We start from the raw sequence: 24,892 nt of genomic DNA, 5'->3' as shown, positions 1-24,892 counted from the left end.
AGGAAATTGAATGACCAATTTTAAGTCTCACATCTGAAAATGGCCTTATTTGTCAGCTGATTTTTGTGCTTCACATTGTTTGTGAAGCTAGCACAGGGCTTGGCCTGTTGTCTCACTCTGTTGTACAGGAAGTGGGACTGATTGAAGCGGCAACTATAGGAAATGATGCTTTTTCCCTACTACTTGAGAATAACATACGCAACTTGGCCAGTATACATTTCATAAAGATTAATAAGGTAATAATAATTGGACTCTGGAAATGCGAAGTGAAATTCTGCACAGTGCATTCTATTTTATTTGATGGGGTTTCCTTCACAAAAGTGTTGCAGTTTATTGAGGTAATAAGTTAAATGCATTTCAGGTGTCAAGAAGCCTTTCCATTTTATTAACGCTCTGAATGAGCAAGTTAAACCCTATGTCATCTTCTTATGAGTATAACATTTTATATCTTTGAAAGAATAGAGATGTAAAAGGGGAGAGGCAGGGAGCCAGAAAGTCCCTCTGCCTTCTCTTTTTTAAAACTTTTGGTCCCACGCTGCTTCTTGTTTTTCTTCCCACGTCCTTGTCTCCTCATCCTTTTGACTCCCAACACCTAGCCAGCTTTCCTGAAGACATAGTAACACCATTTGGCTGACATAGTAACACCATTTGGCTTATCTCATAGGCATCCAATGTTGTTAAACTAAAACTCCCACCAGCCAATGGACAGGGATGATGGGAGTTGTAGTCTGGCAACATCTGGAGGGCACCCCAATGGCTACTCCTGGCTTACCAGACTGACTGTAGGATTGCAGTATAAGTGGCTGGTAAAGGTTTTGGCATCATAACCATATGTATTATTGATTTTGTGAATTCACCAGGTAACAGATTTGATACCTTCATCTGATAAGGGGCTTATATTGGGGTGGGGAACCTCTGCCCTTGGCCAACCAGGCTGTTTCCTCCAAACCATGCCCACTTGTCCCATTACTTGATGTCATTTGTGACATCAGCCAACAGTTGGGATGGCGGTGTTTGGTTGTGCATTGGCTGCTGGTGGCTGTTCCCAGCAAGAAAAAGGCACCTGCAGCCAGAGCAGCAAAATATAACCCCAGTGCAGAAGCTGCTGAGTGGAAGTTCAATGCTTCTCAGTTTGTTTGAGTGTGCCTCAAACATAACCAAGGAAACAAGCATCAGCAGTGCTTGAGGTAGCCCCCCCTCTTGCAGCACATCTGCCAAAAGTAGGTTTCTTCTCTCTGATTTTTGGAGATCCAATGCTAGAGGGATTCTCTCCCCCCCTTTTTTTCTCTCAGTTTGGCATAGCAGCATGAATTTGTGTATATATTAATGGGGACTCCATGAAATAGGTCCTATATCATGATGTCCCATTGAACAGGAATAGTGACTGAACTGGGCAGATGTTGGTGGATTGCTCATTTTAATGAGAATAAACACAACCAAGATCTGGAAATTTGTCCAGCAAATGCTTTTGTATTTTACTTAATCTGTTGATTAAATAGATTGCTTTGATATCAAACAGATTGTGTTTTGAACATCTCTGTTGGGGAGATCTGATCTTAAAACATACGTGTTCTGAATGACAAATAAATAGTGCAGTGCAAATCATTACTGTGTAATTGCAAAATACCTCTCTCTTGATTATCCCTCATCATGTAACTTCGGCTTCCTTTTTCGCTTTTTGTTTTGTTACTATGGTTTTTCCAGAAAAAAAAGAGGTTTCTTTCTTCAGAGAAATACTTCGTTCAAACTTTAGGTCTAGAAATGATTGGGAGGGACTATAACATTTCTAATCAGAATTTTGATGTGCTTATGTTTCCTCATTCAGTGGTTCCCAAAATTGCTGAGAGACTTGGCACACCTCTTAATGAGTTTTCTACTTGCCACAATTGTAATGCACCGTCCTAAATCTTACATGATTTTTAATTCACAGAATTGTAGGGTTAGGAAGGGATCCCCAGTGCCCATATAGTCCAACCCCTAGGAAGGCTGGAAACATAGCTAAAAAATCCACCCAACCTTTGCTTAAAAACCAACTTTTTAATCATCTGCTCTAGGACGTTTCCAGGTATTGATGCCAAACTGACAGGTTGGCAGTTGTCTGGATCTGCCCTCCCCCTTTTGAAGATGGGGACAACATTTGCCCACCTCCAGTCTGCAGGGACTTCATCTGTTTTCCAAGAATTATTAAAGATTATAGACAGAGGCTCTGATGTTACACATGCAAGTTCCTTTAATACCCTTGGAAACAGTTCATCAGGCATGGAGATTTGAATTCATTTAAAGTAGCTAGATGTTCCCTTGCCAACTCTTCTCCTATTTAGGGTTGCACCTCCCTCTCTGCTCCATTTATTCCAGTATCACCAGGTTGGGTGCTGTTTTCCTTTCGGGAGAAGACAGAGACAACCTAGGTGTTGAGCAGTTCTTCTTTCTTTCTGTCACCCAATAGCATTTATTCACCTTCTCCACACAGAGGACTTATTACTTCCTTGTTCTTCCTCTTGATTCAAACATCCTTTTATTATTTTCAACCTCTCTTGCAAGCCTGAGCTCATTCCGAATTTTAGCTTTCTTGTATATTGTATTCTACACATTCTGATTTGAATACTGTAGAAATAATAAATAAAAGAAGCAATAAACATAAAGTTAAAATTCAATATGAATATTTCATGCAGTGGATGTGGTATCTTCCATCTTCAACCACAAATCCACAGATGTTCTGCAGACTGCCTGAATGAAGCTTTCAAACCACAGTTTGGGATCCCCTGCCTAGCCGATACTTGTATATTGCTTTAACTACGTGGGTAGCCAAAGGTAACCAGGACATCTATGAAAATTTCTGTTTGATAACTCCTGGTAAGAAAAGGATGAGCCTGAAAGATAAATGCCTTGCTTTGTATTATAAATTGTACGATCTCTTGTCCTTTTGTCCCTTTTTAATGCTCTTTTTATGCACTTCTGAAGCCTGGTCCTCATTATGTTTCCTCAAAAGTGTGTTTCGCTTTGTCCAGTGGGACTTACTCTCAGCTAAATCTGCATACAATCACAATCTTAAATTGTTTTCATTTTCTCCTAGCAAAATGTTAACTTTTCTCATCTTGGGTTAAAATGAAGATGTTTTTGGCATTTGAAATTCCCTTGTGCTTTTCCTTTCTGGCAATTCTCCTTTGCATGACTCAACTGCTGAACTATCATTTTCAAAAGATGGTTAGCCTGATGCAATCAAACTGTTTTAGCAGCAACAGTGTGAGCAGTGACATGTGATGCTCCATGCAGTCTTCCCTGGCAAGCATCACTTCTCCTACAAGAGAACCCCTCACCCCTGGCATTTGTGCCAATGCTGTGGTTGGTGCTGATTCCCTTTTGTGTAGGAGCCACACTTGTGAATGCAGATTCTTAGGCCTTGGCCTCAAATGTTCTGGAATATGACAGGTTACCTGGGCTTGAACTTTGATGTTGCTCTTAGCGCATATTCACATGTGTTGTCTATTTTTATGCTAACACTTACCTGCTGGGAGAGCCAGTGTGGTGTAGTGGTTAAGAGCGGTGGACTCGTAATATGGTGAACTGGGTTCACTCCCCCGCTCCTCCACATGCAGCCCACTAGACCTTGGGCTAGTCACACTTCTTTGAAGTTTCTCAGCCCCACTCACCTCACAGAGTGTTTGTTGTGGAGAAGGAAGGGAAAGGAGAATGTTAACTGCTTTGAGACGCCTTCAGGTAGTGATAAAGCGGGATATCAAATCCAAACTACTCCTCCTCCTCCTCCTCCTCCTCCTCCTCCTCGTCTTCTTCTCATAACCAGGGCTCACCCGCCCCAGCTGGAACTCACCAGAACTCAGTTCCTCTCAGGTTGATGCCATTGACATTATAAGTTCAGGGTGAGTTCCGGCACATCTTTTTCTAGAAAAATAGCACTGCTCATAACTGCCATTGTGTTTGTGTGGCCCCTATCCCCAGTTGTATTCTGGAATAATAATAATAATAATAATAATAATAATAATAATAATAATAATAATAATAATTTATTATTTGTACCCCGCCCATCTGGCTGGGTTTCCCCAGCCACTCTGGGCGGCTTCCACAAATACCAAAAATACACTAATATGTCATACATTAAAAACATCCCTGGAAGTGTTAATTGGAAGAGGAGAAGGATAACTGGTGGTTGATAGCTGCTATTTCCTCATCATAGGACTCCAGGTGTCTGTAGCTTTGTGCAATATGTTCTTCTCTGTAACTCTTTGCTGTTATTCCCCAATCACTAGCTTTTCTTTTCCTTCTGTGGTCAGGTGGGGTGGGGCACACACGTTGAACATTTTAATGGTGATTTGTGTTCCCTTCAGTCTAGACAGGTGTAGGGGTGTGTTTGTGTATGTGTGTGAAAGAGATACTGAGATTATCTAGCTGCTCCAACCCTAACATGCTAACTTGACAATTTTTCTAAGTCTTGTTCAGTATTAGAAACCCAGATATATAAGAGAAGCACCAACTGGATTCTTAAACCAAGGTTACAGTTGCCAAAATGGAATGACTAGTTGCCATTTTTTGGGTCCGATGTGTCAAAAGTGGTATTTTTCAATATGACTTTTTGGTTCCTGAAATCATTCTGTCTGTGCTGATAAAATATAACAAGGCTGCTCTTATGACTAAATAACTGTTGATATATAATTTTTGTACTGTGTCTTTTGGGCCTATGGACCACAATAAAGTTCTCTGTGTGTGATAAAATATAACAGATAGAATTCTACAGGACATGTTCCCAACCAAAGAAGAATGGTAACTTAAGCTGACAGAATAGGCACAACTTGCAGACTTAACATATAGAATAAGAGAACAAGAAGAACATACATTTAAAGAAGATTGGGAAACATTCATTGAATATATGGGAAATAATTGTGAAGAGCTGAAAACATTGGCAGCATTAAGATAAATTCAACAGTGTAAACAAGTTTTGATGGATGCAATAATGGAATACTGAGTGGTATAGTTTTTGTAAAATATGCAGGGATTTATGATATGTAAAATGAACCATGGAAAGAGAAGAAGGGAAGTCATTGCTATCTTAAAATGAGTATTTTAAATTGTAAAACAGGAACATGTTGCTACTGTGTGAAAACAGTCAAGATCCAAGGATCCCCAGGCATGCACCTCCAGATGGTGGAGATGTCAGGTGACATTCTGGTGCCCAGGCATCTTCACTTGGTCACAAGTGGTCGATAGTTAGGTACACCTGGTGCCTGGCAAATTTCAGATGCTGGTCTTGTGCTGTAGAGACTCCTGGTATAAATGGCTTGTAGCGGTACAGAAATGTAGATGTAATGTAGTGGCTAGATCTGTTGTGCCAGCATAAGGAGAGGAATGCGTGACCATATGCCAGTCGTGCTCTTTCTAGCAGAGGATAGAACTATGGCCGAGAAAAGGGACTGAAGGTATCAGAAAGGTCAGATTAAGTTACAAAAGAATGATGCAGAGGTTTGAGCAAACCCACACTAGTCAAACCTGCCTCTTCCACCCTTGCTTTCATGTCAGGCTGTAACCTCTTAACTTCCCACTGTTCTGTGCAAGGTGAAATCTATTGGCTGCTAAATTAACCTGCGGGTTTCTGGTGTTAATGTTTTTTGTACATCAACACATCAAACATTTGAGATTGCAAAGATTTGAGAACAAATCGTATGTTTGATCTATTTCAGGTGAATCTGCAGCTGGGTATTCCTTGGTATTAAATTAAAATTTGTGTGATGTGCTTTCACAAATATTTATTCATCCCAGAAAAATGCTGGCTTCCTTGGTGCAAAACCTAACCTAACCTTACATAAGAGGTAGATGTGATGTTTACTATAGAGAACTTTTAAATAGTAATACAGTGGTACCTCGGGTTACATACGCTTCAGGTTACACACTCCGCTAACCCTGAAATAGTGCTTCAGTGGAGAGTGTAAAACCCACACAGAGGATGTTTGTTTTCAACCCGCTTGTGAAGATTATCAGAGATCGCAAAGAAAGGAATATTTGATAACAAGAAGATGAGGAAAGTAACAAAGAGACTATCTGGACAGAACTGGATAGAACTGTTTAATTAAAGCAGCAACATGAGTGATGTTTGGTCCCTTTTCGGAGCTTGATGTATGGGTACCCCCAACAAAAATTTAAAAATCTGGCTGTATAATTTGGAATTAATGCGATTTGGAATTAATGTGATTTGATTGGCCTGTTAATAAAAATTATATTTTTTTAAAAAAAGAAATAGTGCTTCAGGTTAAGAACTTTGCTTCAGGATAAGAACAGAAATCGGGCTTCGGTAGCGCGGTGGCAGCAGAAGGCCCCATTAGCTAAAGTGGTGCTTCAGGATAAGAACAGTTTCAGGTTAAGAACAGACCTCCGGAACGAATTAAGTACTTAACCCGAGGTCCACTGTAATACTATTAATTACAATTAAGATTAATAAAGGATTACACCACTATTACTACTGCTACCTGTGCTCATTAAGTGAGAATGTATTTCCCCCTCGTGTATACATCTGTTCCTGAAATCTACTGTTAGGGTTGTACCCAGAGCTTCCCCTCCCTCTCTCCCGCAGCCCCTTGTGCACCCTCAAAAATCTGCTGCAGAGGTTTGCTGGGCCCTCTATAGCAGTTTTTGTGGGAGCAGGAAGAATAGAGGAAGGATAAGTCCCATTGTGCAAGCAGATCGTCACCCATGCAGCTTAGAATACAACCCTTAGTTTTAATGCACGGAGCTTTTTAAAGCAGGATAAATGAAACTGAATATATTAGGTAGTAGAAGCTTTCAAGATACTTGACGCTCTTTGACAATGTGCCATTTTAATTGGTGAAATAATGTACTAATGCTGTAAGCAGACTCCCTGTTTAGCTTCGGGGCAATTTGTATAACCTTTTTGAGTTCACATGACCTAGGATAGCTCAGTTGATAGAGCAAGGGACTCTTAATCTCAGGGTTGTGGGTTTGAGTCCCACGTTGGGCAGATGATGTCTGCCTTGCAGGGGGTTGGACTAGATGACCCTCGTGGTCTCTTCCGACTCTACAGTTCTATGAGTTTCTAGAGTTTCCCTCCATTGTCTTTTATTATTACAGTGGTACCTCAGGTTACAGACGCTTCAGGTTACCTACGCTTCAGGTTACAGACTCTGCTAACTGAGAAATAGTACCTCGGGTTAAGAACTTTGCTTCAGGATAAGAACAGAAATCGTGCAGCAGTGGCGTGGCAGCAGCGGGAGGCCCCATTAGCTAAAATGGTGCTTCAAGTTGAGAACAGTTTCAGGTTAAGAACAGACCTTGGAACGAATTAAGTACTTAACCCGAGGTACCACTGTACTTATTATTTATTAAATTTCTATGCAGCCCATCATCAGAGGATCTCAGGGTTGTTTACAACATAAGAAACACAAAATTACATACCATAGTAACCAATGAAAACAGAACCCCCCTATAGTTTAAAAAGCTATAGATTGTTTAATTAACTAAAGGCCTGGGAGAAGACAAATGTCTTTTTACAGGTTACTGGTTGGATACTGCATGGGGTGTATGGATAACTGTGGAGTCACACAGTGTGGTCAGGCGTTCTTGTTGCTGTGAGAACATTTGTTATCCCTATCCATATCCCTACCGGTGTTCGCCTTGTGCTTGTGTTTTTCATCCCTGCTGTTTTCTCTGTAGAATACAATATTTCGACCTCCCTCGGGGTGGCTTTACATATGCTTTTGACAAGGACGGATGCCTTCTGAAGAGTGACACAATCCACTGGAGATCCATGGAAACAAAACATGAATTGCTGATACACGAATTTCATCTTGTTGAATAGGTTGTTTGTTTTTTTTTTTTTTGGTAGAGCAAGAATTTAAGAGTGGCTTTGAAATTCTTGTAGCTTCTTTCAAAGATACAGGTCTATTAAATTTTAGAGTTCAGTGGATATTGAAAGGCTGGCTGAAAACTGTCAACCAAGCGGGACACTGAATTCAAATCCTCACTCAGCTATAACGCTTTTAATTGTGCAGCCTTGCACTAACTAGTCAGTTTCAGCAATGCCTACCTCACAAGCTTATTGTGAACAGAAAATGGTATAACTACAGTGGTACCTCTGGTTACGTACTTAATTTTTTTCCGGAGGTCCATTCTTAACCTGAAACTGTTCTTAACCTGAAGCACCACTTTAGCTAATGGGGCCTTCTGCTGCTGCCGCGCCACCGCCGCACAATTTCTATTCTCATCCTGAAGCAAAGTTCTTAACCCAAGGTACTATTTCTGGGTTAGCAGAGTATGTAACCTGAAGCGTATGTAACCTGAAGTGTATGTAACCCGAGGTACCACTGTACATGTACGTAGCCCTTGGTTTTTTGGAGGAGTGGTGGGATATAAATGAGATAATATAGACAGACGGATGTGCATATTCACATCAGTAAAGCTGATTTCATCAGTAAGGTTATATCTGCGCTGCCAAATTGACCATGCACCCTAGTTAATTGGTCTCTCTCCGTTGACTTAATCTCAAATCCTGCACTCAATTGATCATAAGAGGGTCATAGGAGAGCCATCGTTTTCATTAGCTATCTCCCTTCGTAAAGGAAGTGGCATTTTGAATTATGCATTTGAAAAGTGAGTTTAAGAAACAAAGCCGTTAATTCATTGATTTGACATTTATATAGGTTCCAATACTGATTCGGAAGGCAGGGAAAAGAAGTACAGTAGTGATCAGTAGTGATTTCAGCCTGCTTTAAAAGCACCCCCCCGTCACCATTCACAACACTTTCCCACATGAAACATTGAGATAATCAAAGGTTTTTGAGACTGTGCATTTGCATTTTTTCTTTTGACTTCCTTAGGAAACAGTCTTTCAGTGCTGGCATCTTACCTTAGTTGTCTCATGTGTTCTTCCACTCGTTTTATACAGATGTGTTTGGAGCACTGTTCCTAAGTGTTGACTGAGAAAGAGGTTTATAAAAGAGCAACCTGGAATGTGTGTGATTGTGTTGCAGCTTTCTGATTAAAGATGGTTGTCCCTATTTCTAGTAAAGTCTAAATCAGGCTTCCTCAGCCTCGGCCCGCCAGATGTTTTTGGTCTAGAACTCCCATGATCCCTAACTAGCAGGACCAGTTGTCAGGGATGATGGGAATTGTAGTCTCAAAACATCTGGAGGGCCGAGGTTGAGGAAGCCTGGTCTAAATCCTTCCCACATCAGAATTCACAAAATAATGCCCAGACTCTTCGTTTTCCTCCTCTCAAATAAGGACACCCTTCCTCATAGATCAGAGGTGGCTTACCTGTCGCCCTTCATATTTTGAAGGACTCTAACTCCCATCAATGGGACGTGGGTGGCGCTGTGGGTTAAACCACAGAGCCTAGGACTTGCTGATCAGAAGGTCAGTGGTTCGAACCCCCGCGACGGGGTGAGCTCCTGTTGTTTGGTCCCTGCTCCTGCCAACCTAGCAGTTCGAAAGCACGTCAAAGTGCAAGTAGATAAATAGGTACTGCTCCGGCGGGAAGGTAAACGGGATTTCCGTGTGCTGCTCTGGTTCACCAGAAGCGGCTTAGTCATGCTGGCCACATGACCCGGAAGCTGTCTGCGGACAAACGCCGGCTCCCTCGGTCTATAGAGCGAGATGAGCGCGCAACCCGGTCACGACTGGACCTAATGGTCAGGGGTCCCTTTACCTTTACTTAGCTCCCATCAACCTCATCTGGCATAATCAGCTGTCAGGTTTGATAGGAGTTGGAAGACAGCAACATCTGGCTGGCGAAAGGTCTGCTGCCTAGATTCTCACTTCATCTTTCAGGAAGTCATTATCATCAAAAGCATATTTTTAAAAAAGAAAAATATGGAGAGAAATGAGAGGAGAGAGATTCATAAGCAGTGACCCAGGAGCTGTTTTTGCTCTGACCTCCATCCACATTGTGCAGGGTATTCCTTGTAGTACATTCTCCCCCCCTTGGTACAATAAGTCACCATATATTTCAGTTTTAAGGTGACCTTGAATGTTAAAATGACATTAGGCCAGTTCTTAAATAGGAAAGTATTCTTTGCATTTCTAGGAAGGTGCTAACTTTATATGGAATCTTAAGTTGCAATCCTGTGCAGTTAAGCTGAGACAAGGGATGTGTATCTTTCTTTCTGCGTGCCTGACTTGGGTCCTGATTCGAAAGCTCATAGAAATGACTCATGCAGAATGCAACATGTGGCCCTAGAAACTGTAATTTTGCTGCATTTTTGAATTGGGAGTGATTGCGCAACCAAAATCTGATGCAGCACACCTCCAATCGAATCCGATTGAAAAGAAAGTATAAGACCAGAGCAAAGAGTCTATCAGCATAATCTCAGAAGAAAACTTTTCCTATGTAGATGTTTCCTTTGGTCTCCCAAGAACCTTATTTAATTGTTTGTTGTGATCCACTAGCCATTTATTTTATGTCACAGTTCAGGTTTAGAATTAATGTAGATATAACAGTCGTTGCAATAGGGCTCCATAGGCCAAGGCTGATCTTAAGCCTTTAGCTAGAGCAATAAACTTATGAACTGAATACGTACAGTTGTTTTACAATCCACCATCTTGTTCTGACAGGTGTCTATGGAAAGCCTGTAAGCAGGACTGGAGTGCAACAGCACACTCTCCCCTCCTGTGGTTTCAGATAACTGGTATTTAGAAGCTTACTACCCCTGACAGAAGGGACGCGGGTGGCGCTGTGGGTTAAACCACAGAGCGTAGGACTTGCTGATCAGAAGGTTGGCGGTTCGAATCCCCGTGACGGGGTGAGCTCCCGTTGCTCGGTCCCTGCTCCTTCCAACCTAGCAGTTCGGAAGCACGTCAAAGTGCAAGTAGATAAATAGGTACCGCTCCGGCGGGAAGGTAAACAGTGTTTCTGTGCACTGCTCTGGTTTGCCAGAAGTGGCTTAGTCATGCTGGCCACATGACCCGGAAGCTGTACGCCGGCTCCCTCGGCCAATAAAGCGAGATGGGTGCCGCAACCCCAGAGTCGGCCACGACTGGACCTAATGGTCAGGGTCCCTTTACCTTTACCCCTGACAATGTGATAGAGAATGTAGCCATCAGGATTAGGAGCCATTGATGGCCTTTTGATGATGGTTTTCTACATGCTAAGGAACTAATACCCAGGGTTAACATTTGGCCATGTTGCCTTTCTATCATCATAACAGCAATGTTTTTCAGTAGTTAGATATGCACCGATAGTATGTTAACATGTTATTCAATTACTCTTAAGGATAGAGCCCACCCTAACTTAAGGTTTTGTGGAACGCATCCTGATGTCTGTATTTTGCAAATGTAATTTTATCAATTACACATCATTGCCCAAGAGCATTGGAGAATTGCCAGTAATTGATTTATGTCTATCCTGCCTTTCTACCAAGGTGCACAAGATGTCTTCCAACATGCACAGAGCAATGTATAAAGTCCTGCTAAAACAATAAAGCACGGCTAAAGTAACTAAGTAGTGTATACTTTTATAGATATAGCAAAATTGTATCAGAAATAAAAATTCTCCAAAAAACCCATATCAAATAAATTCTTCTTTTTCATCCTCTGTTGAAGAATGTGGGATACTGTTGCCTGCATGAAAAGTGGTAACTGTAAAATCTCAGGCAAAATAACAATGGGGAATTACTCTGTCTTGTATGTTAATGGGCAAAGAGTTAAATGTTTTGGAGTCCTTTGATTGTTTGTTTTGACCACAGCTTGTGTTAAAAAAACAACGAGCAAAATTAGATATACTGTCATTTTACAATATGTGGACATCATGTGTTAGAAGCAATTGCCTGTGCTGAAAGAACGCTGTGTTTCTTGAAGACTTGAGAATTTTTCCATGATTTGAATGTCTATCAACACTATTCACAAGGCAGCTAATTTCAATTCACTTCAGTAGATTGGCAGTAAATTTGTTAACAAATCTGCAATTGCTTGAATGTTTTTTTCTTCTTTTCCTAGTTTGCTGCTTTGTGGTTCACAAGAGGTGCCATGAATTCGTTACCTTTTCTTGTCCCGGGGCAGACAAGGGGCCGGACACGGATGTAAGTACATTGTACTTTGCTCTCTGATCTGTGTTGATTCATTGCTCTGTTGATGCATTTTGTTGATGCACGGATGGTAGATATTGGCAGCTTAGAGGTCAGTTAATATGTTCTTTAATAGGTTGTGCTTATTAAGTTTATTCTGTCATAGTCTGTCTTCTCCATGATCACAGGCAATTGCAACGATGAAGCCAATGAGAGACAAGTAAGAGAAAAGCAGAGTTTTGACGCAAAAAAAATAAAAGGGAAGGAGAGACTATATGAAAGACAACATATAAAGTCACTTTTATTAATATTGAGAGCAAGTTATAGTCAGCTTTTAGCCATGTCAGACTTCCAACTACTGCACTATTGCATATTTCCAATAATGTGTAACACTATATTCTTCATTCATTCTGAGCCACTATTTTTATTATTATTATTTAGCCAGTCACTGACTTCAGGTAGACACTGTAGCATTCATTGATTTCACAATTTTGTTTTTCAGTGGGGAATAGAAGGTTGATTAACCTCTGTACATCTGACTCTGGAGCTTACACAACAATTTCAATAGCCTGTCTGTTAGAGTAAATGTCTTTGACCTCAGGCTTTTGGGCTTTTCAATCCAGATTTCAGTTCTGCATGCACTCAATCCTAAATCTGTTCCATACTGTTTTCTACAAAAAATTTAAACAATACACAATTATTATTATTATTATTTAAAAAAATACACAAGTATTATACACACTTCTGTACATACTTTCTCAAAAACTTGCATTTTGTATGCATTTCCCCCGATCTGCATTCTTATGCCTTCCTATGCATTGCCCTATTTTTGTACATTTTTTGTGTGTGTGTAACATACATTTCTGGACACATTTTTGAACAAAACCCTCATTGCAAAATTTAGGAACGTGTGCAATCTGATTGTGAACTGTGTTCTATTTTGTGTCTATGTCTGTATCTTATCTATCTTATCTTTTTGTCTAAGTCTTGGAACTTAGGTCAGTTTGCTTTAAAAAGTGGACTGAATTTTTCATCCCTAGCTTGTAGCATGGGTTGACACCTCCTTAGGACCAGAATCAACTTTGCCTGATTCATGCTGCAGAATGGAGGGTTGCCTATGTAAATATCCCCCCCCCCCACCTAACAGGAGCTTCTGGAGAACAACCAATTAGCATGTCAGAGAGGGGAGCTATATATTCTTTTCCCGTTTGTATGGCGCATTTTTGTGCAATAGCATTCATATATACAATCTCACCTGTCCAATTGCTGGTAGAAGTGCCGGTGTCTCAAAAAATAACAATTCATGGCTTGATTCCTTTGCACATATAAACTGGCAGTGTGTTTCCTTACTATGGAACCTTTGTGGTAGGGACCATTTTGTTTTGCCTGTCTGGATTGGATTGCATGGTTAGAGTGTCTTTGATAATCACATGCTCCTAAAGAACTGAGGTTCCTCTGTGTGTTTTGTAATTACTTTTTGTTTTTATTTTATGTAAACAAAGTGCAGACATATATTTGATTTCAAAATGAAGACAGGCTAAGGAAGGGACAACAATTTGCTGCTCATAATGATATCCATTGAAGATTATCTAATGCTGAGATCTTCTTTTTAAAATCTCCTAGTAGTGTTAAGTTTCATTACTTTCTGACTTTTATTTTATTTTATTTTCTGCTTTCATTCTAAGGTGTCCTGAGAATTTACTGGAAAGGCTTGCTGAAAATAATCTCTAATAATTGAATAGATGTGTGGCTTCTAAAGTTGTTTTCAAACTGCATCTCCTTACTCGGCAATACGCTTTTGAAACATTAGAGTTTCAAAAGCAGTTTAAAATAATGTGAGGACTGCTATATCGACACTCATATCTCAAGAGGCCCTCTGAATCATGGCTAACGAGATGTTGGTATTCTGATATATTTTTCTGGGATGACTTTATAAAGCTCCCTTGTGTGAATGAGTTCAAATGGTAACAAATAGACCTAAAATTAAGCACATTATTCTATATTTTCTGTTCAAAAGTGCCTTTTGGCAAGTAGTTTCATTACAGGACACTCTTTGTAGAAGTTACAAAGATAATCTTAGATACATTTGTTGAAATTAAAATGCCATGGAAAAGGAGGGTGGATGGATGTATACGACATATATAATTTTAGCTCAGCTGCAGTTAGTAGAATGACTCCAATCTCCTCAGCAATTCATTACTGTAGTCTTCAAGTTGTGAATTGGATCAACTGATTACCTCCCATTGTAAGGGATGCTATGTTCTATATAATTCTGGCCTAAGAAATGGTATTTATAACTGAAAGACACATTTAAAACTGATCATTTCAATCCCCTTCAACAGACTTCTGATGAACAAAGACTAGAAAGAACCATTTGCCCTTTGGAAATTAGAGAGACTAGCTATTTCTCAACTTTTTAAAAAAATAATTGGAAATGACTCTTCATTTCAGAGTCATTTCAGAGGAGTATAGCTATGTATAACTAGAACTCTTCATACTCTTGGAGATAATGTTGGCTTGCCAGGTTTTCTCTCCAGTTATTGAACACCCTTACCTTTTGTTACCAGTTTTTCAGCTGAAAACTAGCAGGGACAGTTCTTTCATGCCAGTAGCTAAATGGTTGGCATGTGAAAAGCAACGTTGGAATGGATGCAACACCAGTACATTCATTCCAACATTTTTCCATCCTAAGGAAGTGTATATTTTATATGCATGGCATATCAAATATACATCACATATACATATGTTTACAGTTTTTACTGCTCTCATTTTGGTTCTCAGAATTTAAGGAATGCATGGGAACTGTGTGCTACTGGCTTGTCATGCCTATTTACATGTAACAATAATAATTTTATCCTCAAGTAAACTACACTAAGTGTGCTTTATTAGATTTAGCTTCCTTGATCAAGTACTTCACTTCAAACACTTTTGAAATTTTGTAAAATTAGCACTGTATATTTTTTTTTAAGTTTCATTCTTTAAATATAATATAAAACCAGATCTCCATATAGGGCAGCAAAAATGTTTCTCGAAATTCCCTCCCAGAAAACATATGTTACAAGTGGTGTGGCAAGTCATTAGCTTCCCTCACGGCTGCAGCAGATTCAGTGATGTCACACATCTTGAGGTAGCTTCTATCACAGTTGCAAGAGATTCACTTATGTCACAAATCTTGTTTCTTAGAGGGTTGTGATGGCATGTTGAAGATGGCTACAACCACAAGGAAAGCTTTCACAAGTGACTTGCCTCCGCATAGTTCCATTTCAAGTGCATATTTCTATATTCATATTTTCCATCAAGAATTGGCCCTGATGGGAATTCTGTCATGGACCAGTTCATGTCTCATAAGCATTGTTTTGAAATCATAGCCACATCTTTCCCCTTTGACATTTTAAATTAGTAGTTCTGTATGCAAACGCTTTCTAGTTTTAAAGTTGGGAGTTTGCAAAGTGTCTCTAAAATTTGCCTCAGTTCCTTTTTAAGTAGCATTTAAAGAATTAGTTGTTGTTGTTTCATAAAGTTATAAAAGGCATTGTGCAGTTGATTAACTTTATAGCTGATTAAAGAGATGGGGGGAATCTTGAATGTACCTTCATGTGAGCCACACTACAATCAGCTGTAGTCCTAGATTGTAGAGAATTTTTTATTTCCTGTGCTAAAACATATTGTCAGGTCTGTAGGGGGGTTGCTTGCAAGTAAACAGCCAGGACTCCGACCTGTCTTTTCCAGGGTTTATTTAGTGCAACTATGTACGGTTCAGAGTTCCAAAGTTCATGACTGTCAGTCACTCACAGATTCCGTGAGTGGGTTCTTCCTGTCTCCCCCCCCCCCAGCATAAGAACTTCGACACCCCCAGTCTCCTCCTCCTTTCCTTATGTTTGACTCCCTGGCAAAAACTAGGTGACGGAAGCTGCACGTCTGTTTCCCTATCAGCCTGTCTGGGAGCAGTGCTTGGGCTCGCAGTATCCTCTGTGAGCCTTTGCCTCCCTTCGCCCCTCCTTTCCCCTTCTGTTTCGCCAGAGTCTTTGCTCTCACCAGTCCCCGATGTGGTGTTACTGCTCAGCAAAGTCGGAGGCTCCCTGTACGCTTCTGCCTCCCTCCCCCCTTTCGATGGCAGTACCCTGACACATATCAACAGATCATCTTGTATACTAATGTCATATGAGTATTTGTGCATATATTTAGCACTGTATACATAAGGACTAAGGGACGCGGGCGGCGCTGTGGGTTAAACCAAAGAGCCTAGGACTTGCCAATCAGAAGGTCAGCGGTTCGAATCCCCGTGACGGGGTGAGCTCCCGTTGCTCGGTCCCTGCTCCTGCCAACCTAGCAGTTCGAAAGCATGTCAAAGTACAAGTAAATAAATAGATACCGCTCCGGTGGGAAGGTAAACGGCGTTTCTGTGCGCTGCTCTGGTTCTCCAGAAGCAGCTTAGTCATGCTGGCCACATGACCCGGAAGCTGTACACTGGCTCCCTTGGCCAATAAAGCGAGATGAGTGCCGCAACCCCAGAGTCAGCCACGACTGGACCTAATAGTCAGGGGTCCCTTTACCTTTACCTTTACATAAGGACTATGACTAGATACAATTTATATGGAATTCCTAGAATATCAGTTTTTGGCTTTCTTGAATCCTGCTGAAGATCAAATGGAAATTTTGTAACTGTGGAATGAGCCCAGGGGTTGCATACCCCTTTCCCTGTCCTTCTCAGGCACAGCCATGAGGAAGAGACTGGAAGCTTCCACTTTTGGTTTCAGTTAACCACAATTTAGTACTGCATATGCAATTAGTGTTAAAGTTTGTTGAAACAAGCCTGTTTCTTAACCCATGGTTTGAAGTTGGCTTTTTCCAAAGAAAGCATTGTTAAGATAAGTCAGAGTTTACTTGGTTCATCAAATAGAGCAAATGTGATTAATCAAATGCTGTTTCACACTCTTTTTCGGGGTGTGTGTGTGTACAAATTAACCCTAGACTTGCTTAGGCTTTTTTCTGTCATGATAAACAATGCATTGCTTCCAAAAGCAGCCTGACAGGTTCAGAAACTGTTAGTTTCCCCTTCAAGGCACTGGTACAAACGAAAGTTATATGATTTATACCGCCAAATATTTTAATGTCCCTTTATTTCTCTACCATACAATAAGAATAAATGAAGGGGAAAGAGCTGGGAACGACTGCTTTTACTTCAGCAAAATTTGTGACTTTGTGGAAAATGCACTTATTAATGTATGCTAATTTATGCATGAATTTGTTTCTGGGTACCATCAACATTAAAGAGAATAGAATGTCTGTGCCTATTTCCCGGCACTAGCCTCAGCACTAGCTCATACTTTCTAATGGATCCCTTTGGGGGTTGGAGAGTATATATTTTAAGGCACATGGGCTCAAATGTGAAATTCAAAATTACTGTTAGCTACCAGCAACACTTGGGACGCGGGTGGCGCTGTGGGTAAAAGCCTCAACGCCTAGGGCTTGCCGATCGAAAGGTCGGCGGTTCGAATCCCCGCGGCGGGGTGCGCTCCCGTTGCTCGGTCCCAGCGCCTGCCAACCTAGCAGTTCGAAAGCACCCCCAGGTGCAAGTAGATAAATAGGGACCGCTTACTGGCGGGAAGGTAAACGGCGTTTCCGTGTGCTGCGCTGGCTCGCCAGATGCAGCTTTGTCATGCTGGCCACGTGACCCGGAAGTGTCTCCGGACAGCGCTGGCCCCTGGCCTCTTAAGTGAGATGGGCGCACAACCCCAGAGTCTGTCAAGACTGGCCCGTACGGGCAGGGGTACCTTTACCTTTACCTTTACCAGCAACACTTGGGGTTAAATTTATATATGCATATATATTGATTGCAACATTGATATAACATGGTTTTAGGACTCTGAGGACACATGGCAACTTGTGGAAAGATGCATTTGTTTAAAAACTGAATGTTTAATGTAATTAAACAGACATTTGGTGCTTATGTTGTGGTGGGGGGGGATCGTTGAATGTTTGTTGCTCCTTGTATAAATAAGTGAAAACAATGAAATACTTTGAAGTGGGAAAGGAGTAGCCTAAACTGTGTGGGAGGGTCTACTTGGTTATTTCAGTACTGTCTATGGATTTCTGGATTCTATACACTCCGAACCAATAAAATATATATACACACACACACACACACACACAGAGAGAGAGAGAGAGAGAGAGAGAGAGAGAGAGAGAAGTTTCCAGAAAAGGAGAGGAATGAGGGACATTTTGTAAGATGCTCGTCCTTCATTTTTTTCTGTGAGAGAATGCACATACTGGTTTCTGGTGAATGGAAACTCACTTAAAATAATGCTGGACAAGTGAGATCTGCCCATTAAGAAAGCTGTCTCCATATGTCATTTTTAGTGGGAAGCTTTCCAAACTGTTGAAATTCAGCTGTAACAGTAAGCCTGTGGGAATTGAACTGTAAAAGGTTACAAGGATCAACAGGCAATAAGAATTCATACACATCTTGCATTTGCCTGGGCATTTTTACAAAAGAAATATTAGTTTCATCCTAGGCACCAGAAAAATATGCCATATTAAAGTCAGAAACCTTTGCTAAACTGTCCTTAATATTAATGCAACAGTCTAGTATCCATGCAGTAATCCCGCCTACCTGTCTTCAGAAACATGCTGAAATTCTATGACATTGGGGTCTCCTTTTGGAAAGGAACAAATCTAAAAGTCCTTTAGCACATAACTAGTTCCACAATTCTGTGGGTCTTGTCTCTTAATTCCATGGGAATGATAAATCCATGTAAGAATATGCACCATTATTTGTTTCCAGTATTGCCTCTTATCTTTGTCACAGGAAGTTGCCAGTTCAGCTTTTTGTTCTGAGCCCTTACAGAGAACCGTTTGGCAAAACAACAAATCAATACTATACCATACATTTGCATTTTGACCTGTATGAACATTATTGCCTGTTATTGTATCCAAAAATCTAAATCAGGGGTGGTCAGCATGGTGCCCTCCTGTTTCTATTGGACTGCAGCTCTCATCATCTTCAACCAGATTGGCCCGTGGTTCAGGATAATGGGAGCTGTAATTCAACATGTGACGGGCATTGTGATAGTTACCCCTATCTAAATGTGACCTGCTTTCATGGAGTGCAGATATTTTCAGTGCAGCACAGAAGCAAGAACATCTATCAAGTTACACACATGGTTGTCTTAGTAAAGGTATTGAGAGAAAGGACTTAGCAAAGGCATGCTTAAGCTTCACTGAAATGAAGAATGCTTAATTGTATGCTAGAAATACATCCCAGTGTCAGGAGGGATATTTGTTCATAGTACACTGCTGTGAAAAAGAAAACTCATCCTGACATTGGAACACAGTCTAGCATACAATTAAGTATTCTTAAATCCCACTAATTTCTGAAAGATTTCGGTACACCTAATTATGAGGTGGATTGGCCCTATAATCAGTTGGAGGTAAGGGCAATGCAGAATGTGGAGCCCTTAATAGTGTAACTGAGTAAGTGTAATCCTCCTTGAGGAAATATAGCTAGTTTGTTTTTTTTATTGGCAGTGCAAAATACTTTTAAGAACTCTTCAGGAGAGTTCTGGCCACTTCACTATATCTGCTAACATTATTTGTCATTTATAGTTTTCAGTGTGTAAAAAAAACTACAGTGTTGGGAATACATCTTGATTTGCAGGGTGATATAGTGGTTAGGGTACTGGTTTAAAGGTGGGGCGATTGGGGCTCACATCTCGTCAGCCTTTAAGCTTACTGTAGATCAGAGTTTCCCAAACTTGGGTCTCCAACTGTTTTTGGACTACAGTTCCCATCATCCCTGAACACTGCTAGCTAGGGATGATGGGAGTTGTAGTCCAAAAACAGCTGGAGGCCCAAGTTTGGGAAACACTGTTACAGATGATGTTCAGCTAAGTCCTTTGGTCTGTCACAGGATTGTTGAGGGGATGAAAGTGGCAGAGAGGGGAAAGCATGATAATCTCATGAGGTCCTTGGCGGAAGGGCAGAGGGCTTCCTCAAAGCTGAGGAAATGTGAAGAGAGTTTTAACATCACTTCTGTTACTTCAGTTGGGTGTCTAAATATTTGGGTATGTAGTAGAACAAGAATGTGTTAAGGCATAAAACACAGCTCATTAAAAACCAGCAATAAGAAATTTAAAACTGCAGAAATCAAGTATAAAATGCATACATCTCCTTTCATCTGCAGATGCCTATACTGTATTGAATCAAAGTCCTTCCATGTTTTCACTGTCCAGCCAAGTTGGAACTTTATAGTGTATAGCTTATTTTCATTGTTGAAAATATAAGAAGACTATTGAGTTTCTTCCCAGCAGAACTTGGAGAGGACAAGTTCCCCCCCCCTATGACTTGATAATTGTGTAACCATTTTATACTTTCCCACAAAGAGTTCAAAATACATTGGGCATTTGTGGAAATACAAAATCAGTTTTTCGATAAATATTCAATAAATAAATAAATTTCCCCCTTTTATCATTTTTCTGCTATGTAGTACAGCCCCCGTGTCTGCAGTCTGTGGGTTTATGTGAAATTATATGGCTTCCCCAAACCACTGAGAACCGGACTAAGTTTATGTAAACAAACTTGAAATAAACATATATCATAGAAGAGGGAAAGAGACACATAAAATTCCTTTCACATGAATCCTGTTCTTATACTGATGCCGTTAAACGTGTCAGATTTTAATGTAGTGGGCGTCTTGTGACACATGAACAAATCTTCCAGATTAAAACAAGCCCACTAAATCAAGATTTGGCGGTGATGATATATTGAAGTGAATGAAATATGTTCTAAATATTTTTGCAGGGGTCCAAATTTTAAAACTGTATTATGCATACCAACTCAATTTTGGCTCATTGATTCCTGTACCAACTGAAATGGGCTACGAAAAAAGGGGAGAAAGAAAAAGCTTTAAATATTGGAGGATTCCACAGACCTATTTATAAAACAACAGTTATGCCTTCTTCCTGTTGCGTGCCACGATTGCATGGCTCAAATATCTATAATTTAATTTCAACCCTCTCTTTATTTTCCCAGGAAGCAATAGTAATTTAGGATAATCCCAGATTTAAATGTGATTGAAATGTATGATCTGTTAAATTGGAGTGTAGGCGTTTTCTATTGGTCTTTAAAATTCATTATTTGTATTTGCACTTCTGAATGTATTTTCTATGCACCTCTTGCCCCCTGCCCCAAACACTCCATGCCCTATAGATTTATTTGTACACAAAAAATATTGGAATAAAATTGTGGTTCAGTTAGTGATAACTAGCAGTCATGTGAACAATGGTTGTGATGAAGATAGGAAACATCTTTTCTGCAAGAAACATATTCTCATGATTTAAGGTAAAGGTGAAGGGACCCCTGACCATTAGGTCCAGTCGTGGCCGACTCTGGGGTTGCGGCGCTCATCTCGCTTCCGGGTCATGTGGCCAGCATGATTAAGCCGCTTCTGGCGAACCAGAGCAGCACACGGAAACACCTTTTACCTTCCCGCCAGAGTGGTTCCTATTTATCTACTTGCACTTTGACGTGCTATCAAACTGCTAGGTTGGCAGGAGCAGGGACTGAGCAACGGGAGCTCACCCCGTTGCGGGGATTCGAACCGCCGACCTTCTGGGAGCTACTTACTTACAGCAGGTAAAAATGTACAGTATTTCCTGATAACCTAGAAACTATGGCTCTACAGTGGTACCTCTGGTTATGTACTTAATTCGTTCCGGAGGTCCATTGTTAACCTGAAACTGTTCTTAACCTGAAGCACCACTTTAGCTAATGGGGCCTGCCGCGCCGCTGCCACGCGATTTCTTTTCTCATCCTGAAGCAAAGTTCTTAACCCGAGGTACTAGTTTCTGGGTCAGCGGAGTCTGTAAGCTGAAGGGTATGTAACCCGAGGTACCACTGTCAGAGAGAGGGCTGAGTGGGCCTCTTGGGGTGTTGGAGTTCCATAGATTGGGCACAGCCACTAAGAAGGTCATCACCACAGATTTCTCATGGGTTTCTGTCTAATCCTTGTCCCTCTCCCTAGCCTGTCCCCTTCACTTTCCTGGCTTCACCCCGTACTCAAACACTTTTGCCTGCCTGAATCGAGTTTTTCAACTGTGATTATGCTTCTTAGAATCATAGAATTATAGAGTTGGAAGGGACCCCCCCCCCAACCTCCTGCAATTGTCTGCCTGGATGGGGAGCTATGTAGGTATATGTAGAAACATGACATGCACATGGCTGAAATGAAGTCTTCTACTGTACAAAGCTGAGAGTTGCAGCTACCCTTCTGCCTTCATTTGCCTCTGGCCACCATCACCACTAGCATGCAGTTCCTGGAAGGCTGCCTATTACGGCGTATACTTTTGGGGTTGAAAAAAGGCTCCTCAGGTCCTGCTCCAGAGATTGTGGAAACCCTTCAAGATGCAGTGGCAGCAAGGGAATGAAATCAGTGCATCCTCCAAAAACCCACAGAGGTAATAAGAGTTCAGGCTTCAATGCAAGAATTAAATCTTCCACAAGGATCTCTTGAATTTCTCATGCTTTACATCTTCTAAAGTCAATAATTGTATTACACATTTCTGAAGGGAGTGAGTCAGAGGAAATATTTGTCATTCATTTATTTATTTAGATATTCAGATTAGAGAATAATCTTTGTACTAAACTAGGAATTATAAAAGCAGAATAACATGCTGATCCATGCTAAGCTTTATGTGTGGGTACAATGAGCAGTTCATATCCCCCCCCCATTAATCCTTATTGAAGCATTAATTTGAATTAGTTATGTTTAATTTATTTCCACTTTGCTATAAATACCCTAAAACTAAACAATCTCACCCACCATCTTGTCCAAAGACCCTAATGAACCCGTTCATATGTCATGAATTTTAATACACCGCAGAGAGCTATGCTACTGTGTTTGTTCAGGACACCTATCTAAAATGTCTGGCATGCAATGTTTAGGGAGTAAGCCCTCTCCAAATGCAAATGACTAAGAGGGAATTAACTATGGAGTTAGGGCAGCCTTTTCCCTCTCTGTTCCCTGGCTCTGTTCTGCTGGAGGACACAATGCTGTCAGCACAGTGAAGCTGTCCCACCAGCAGATTTACCAAGATACACAGAAGCACGGTGTGCATAATTTAAGAAGCTTTAATCTAGGTAGCAGATTGCCCTTGTAAGGTATTCAGGAGGGAGAAACAGATGGAAGTGCGTACTCTTCAAGAAAATGGGTTTTGTTGAGATAGAAAACTGGGCAATTTATAGTTTAACTCTTGAAGATTATCTCATATAGAAAGAGGAGGCAGAGGAGTGAATAGTGAGTTGGCAATGAGCACAAGGCAGGTGCACAGTAATGCTTTAGTGAATGCTGGCAAGTGGTAAATAGGGAAAGGATAAGTTCCTCTATGATCAGTCTGAAAATACACCAAAGACAGAGGGAGCAAAGGCCCTTAGGGTTGAATAATTTAAAAACAAGGCAGGAGGAGCCAGCATTCCTGGGCCAAGGCAAGTAGCTACTGTGTAAGGATATCTGGATGAAGGAATGCAGGGAATGAAGATTGAAGTTGCAAGAGTCAGCGTGCCCCAGCAAGACTGTTATGCTAAGGGGTATATCAGGGATCTTGAATGAAGGTGGCTGTGCTTCAATACTAATAGGAAAGTCACACAAGAACTCAGGGCTCCGAGTATCCAGTTGATGTGATATAAGCCCCCTCCATGCATTAAATGCATGGAGGAATCATGCAACTAACTGCAGGGTTGAACTAGTCGTTTCTGAAAGAGAAAATGCAAAACTCCAAGGAGAAAGATCTGTCAGTCTAACATACAGGCTATCCTAAATTCTGTCCAGCATGATTTTCAAAAGGATGTGCTTTGTTTATGCTTATGAGTGCAGACTGTTCCTTAGAGAGCCAGTGTGGTGTAGGGGTTAAGAGCGGTGGACTTGTAATCTGGTGAACCGGGTTCGATTCCCCGCTCCTCCACATGCAGCTACTGGGTGACCTTGGGCTAGTCACACTTCTCTGAAGTCTCTCAGCCCCACTCACCTCACAGAGTGTTTGTTGTGGGGGAGGAAGGGAAAAGGAGATTGTTAGCCGCTTTGAGACTCCTTAGGGTAGAGATAAAGCGGGATATCAAATCCAAACTCTTCTTAGAATTCTGATATAGCTTCAAAGCCATTTCTCACTGAAATATAGCTCATTATAATAAGCTAAACATCGTGATCGGATATTCAGTTACTTCTTTGCCTTAGAAATTCAGAGTACGGCAACGGAAACCCGGGGTTATTAATCTCAGTGAACTAGGGAAAATAGTGTCCTGTACAGTATTTGGATTGGAATTCTTGTAACAAAGATGTGTTTTCTAAGAAAATAGAGGGAACAAAGGCATCAGCAGCTATGCAAAAATAGATTTTGGCTGAACGTGAACATCACCTTTCAAGAAAGATCCCTAAAAGTGCCAGAACTATAATTAACTCCAGATGTGACTATACAATTGTATGGGACCTTCAGTTGCTCTGAGATGCTACAGATGCTGCAGCTGTATTCAGTGAGTTTAAATCGGTGTTTGTGTGGGAAGGGAAATGCCCCTTTTGGTAAATTAAGGATGGTATTTTTAAAAAGTAAGCTCTTTTTTGGCAGGGGGTGCTGGCGGTCTTCTGTCTGGTGTGAAGTTAAAGTTAACAGACTTTTTACACAAAAACAGAAATAAAATATCATCTATACTAGTAACTGAGTGTATACTCAGTTACTAGTATAGTTGAAAAGTTGGTTTGAATTAATTTTAAGCCCCTAGTAACTGTCTTGCTGGTTCAGATTGATGTTTACCTAATCCAGGAGTCACCAATCTTTTTGGGTTAGTGGGCACATTTTGAAATTTATTTGTGGTTACTGTTTTTT

The 24,892-nt window shown here is 40.9% G+C and overlaps 1 protein-coding gene across 3 annotated transcripts in view; it reads left to right on the top strand.

Annotated features, from left to right (window-relative positions):
- Positions 1–24,892, top strand: part of PRKCA (protein kinase C alpha) — a 184,133-nt gene that overhangs the window by 70,799 nt on the left and 88,442 nt on the right. For all 3 annotated transcript variants that reach the window (XM_053375349.1, XM_053375350.1, XM_053375351.1), the window contains exon 3: positions 11,953–12,035. In XM_053375349.1, coding sequence (XP_053231324.1) covers positions 11,953–12,035 — 83 coding nt within the window. The remainder of the gene's footprint in view (positions 1–11,952; positions 12,036–24,892) is intronic.

Source organism: Podarcis raffonei, chromosome 2, assembly GCF_027172205.1.
Source record: "Podarcis raffonei isolate rPodRaf1 chromosome 2, rPodRaf1.pri, whole genome shotgun sequence".
Lineage (NCBI taxonomy): Eukaryota > Metazoa > Chordata > Lepidosauria > Squamata > Lacertidae > Podarcis > Podarcis raffonei.
This window is presented reverse-complemented; position numbering and strand designations above follow the sequence as displayed.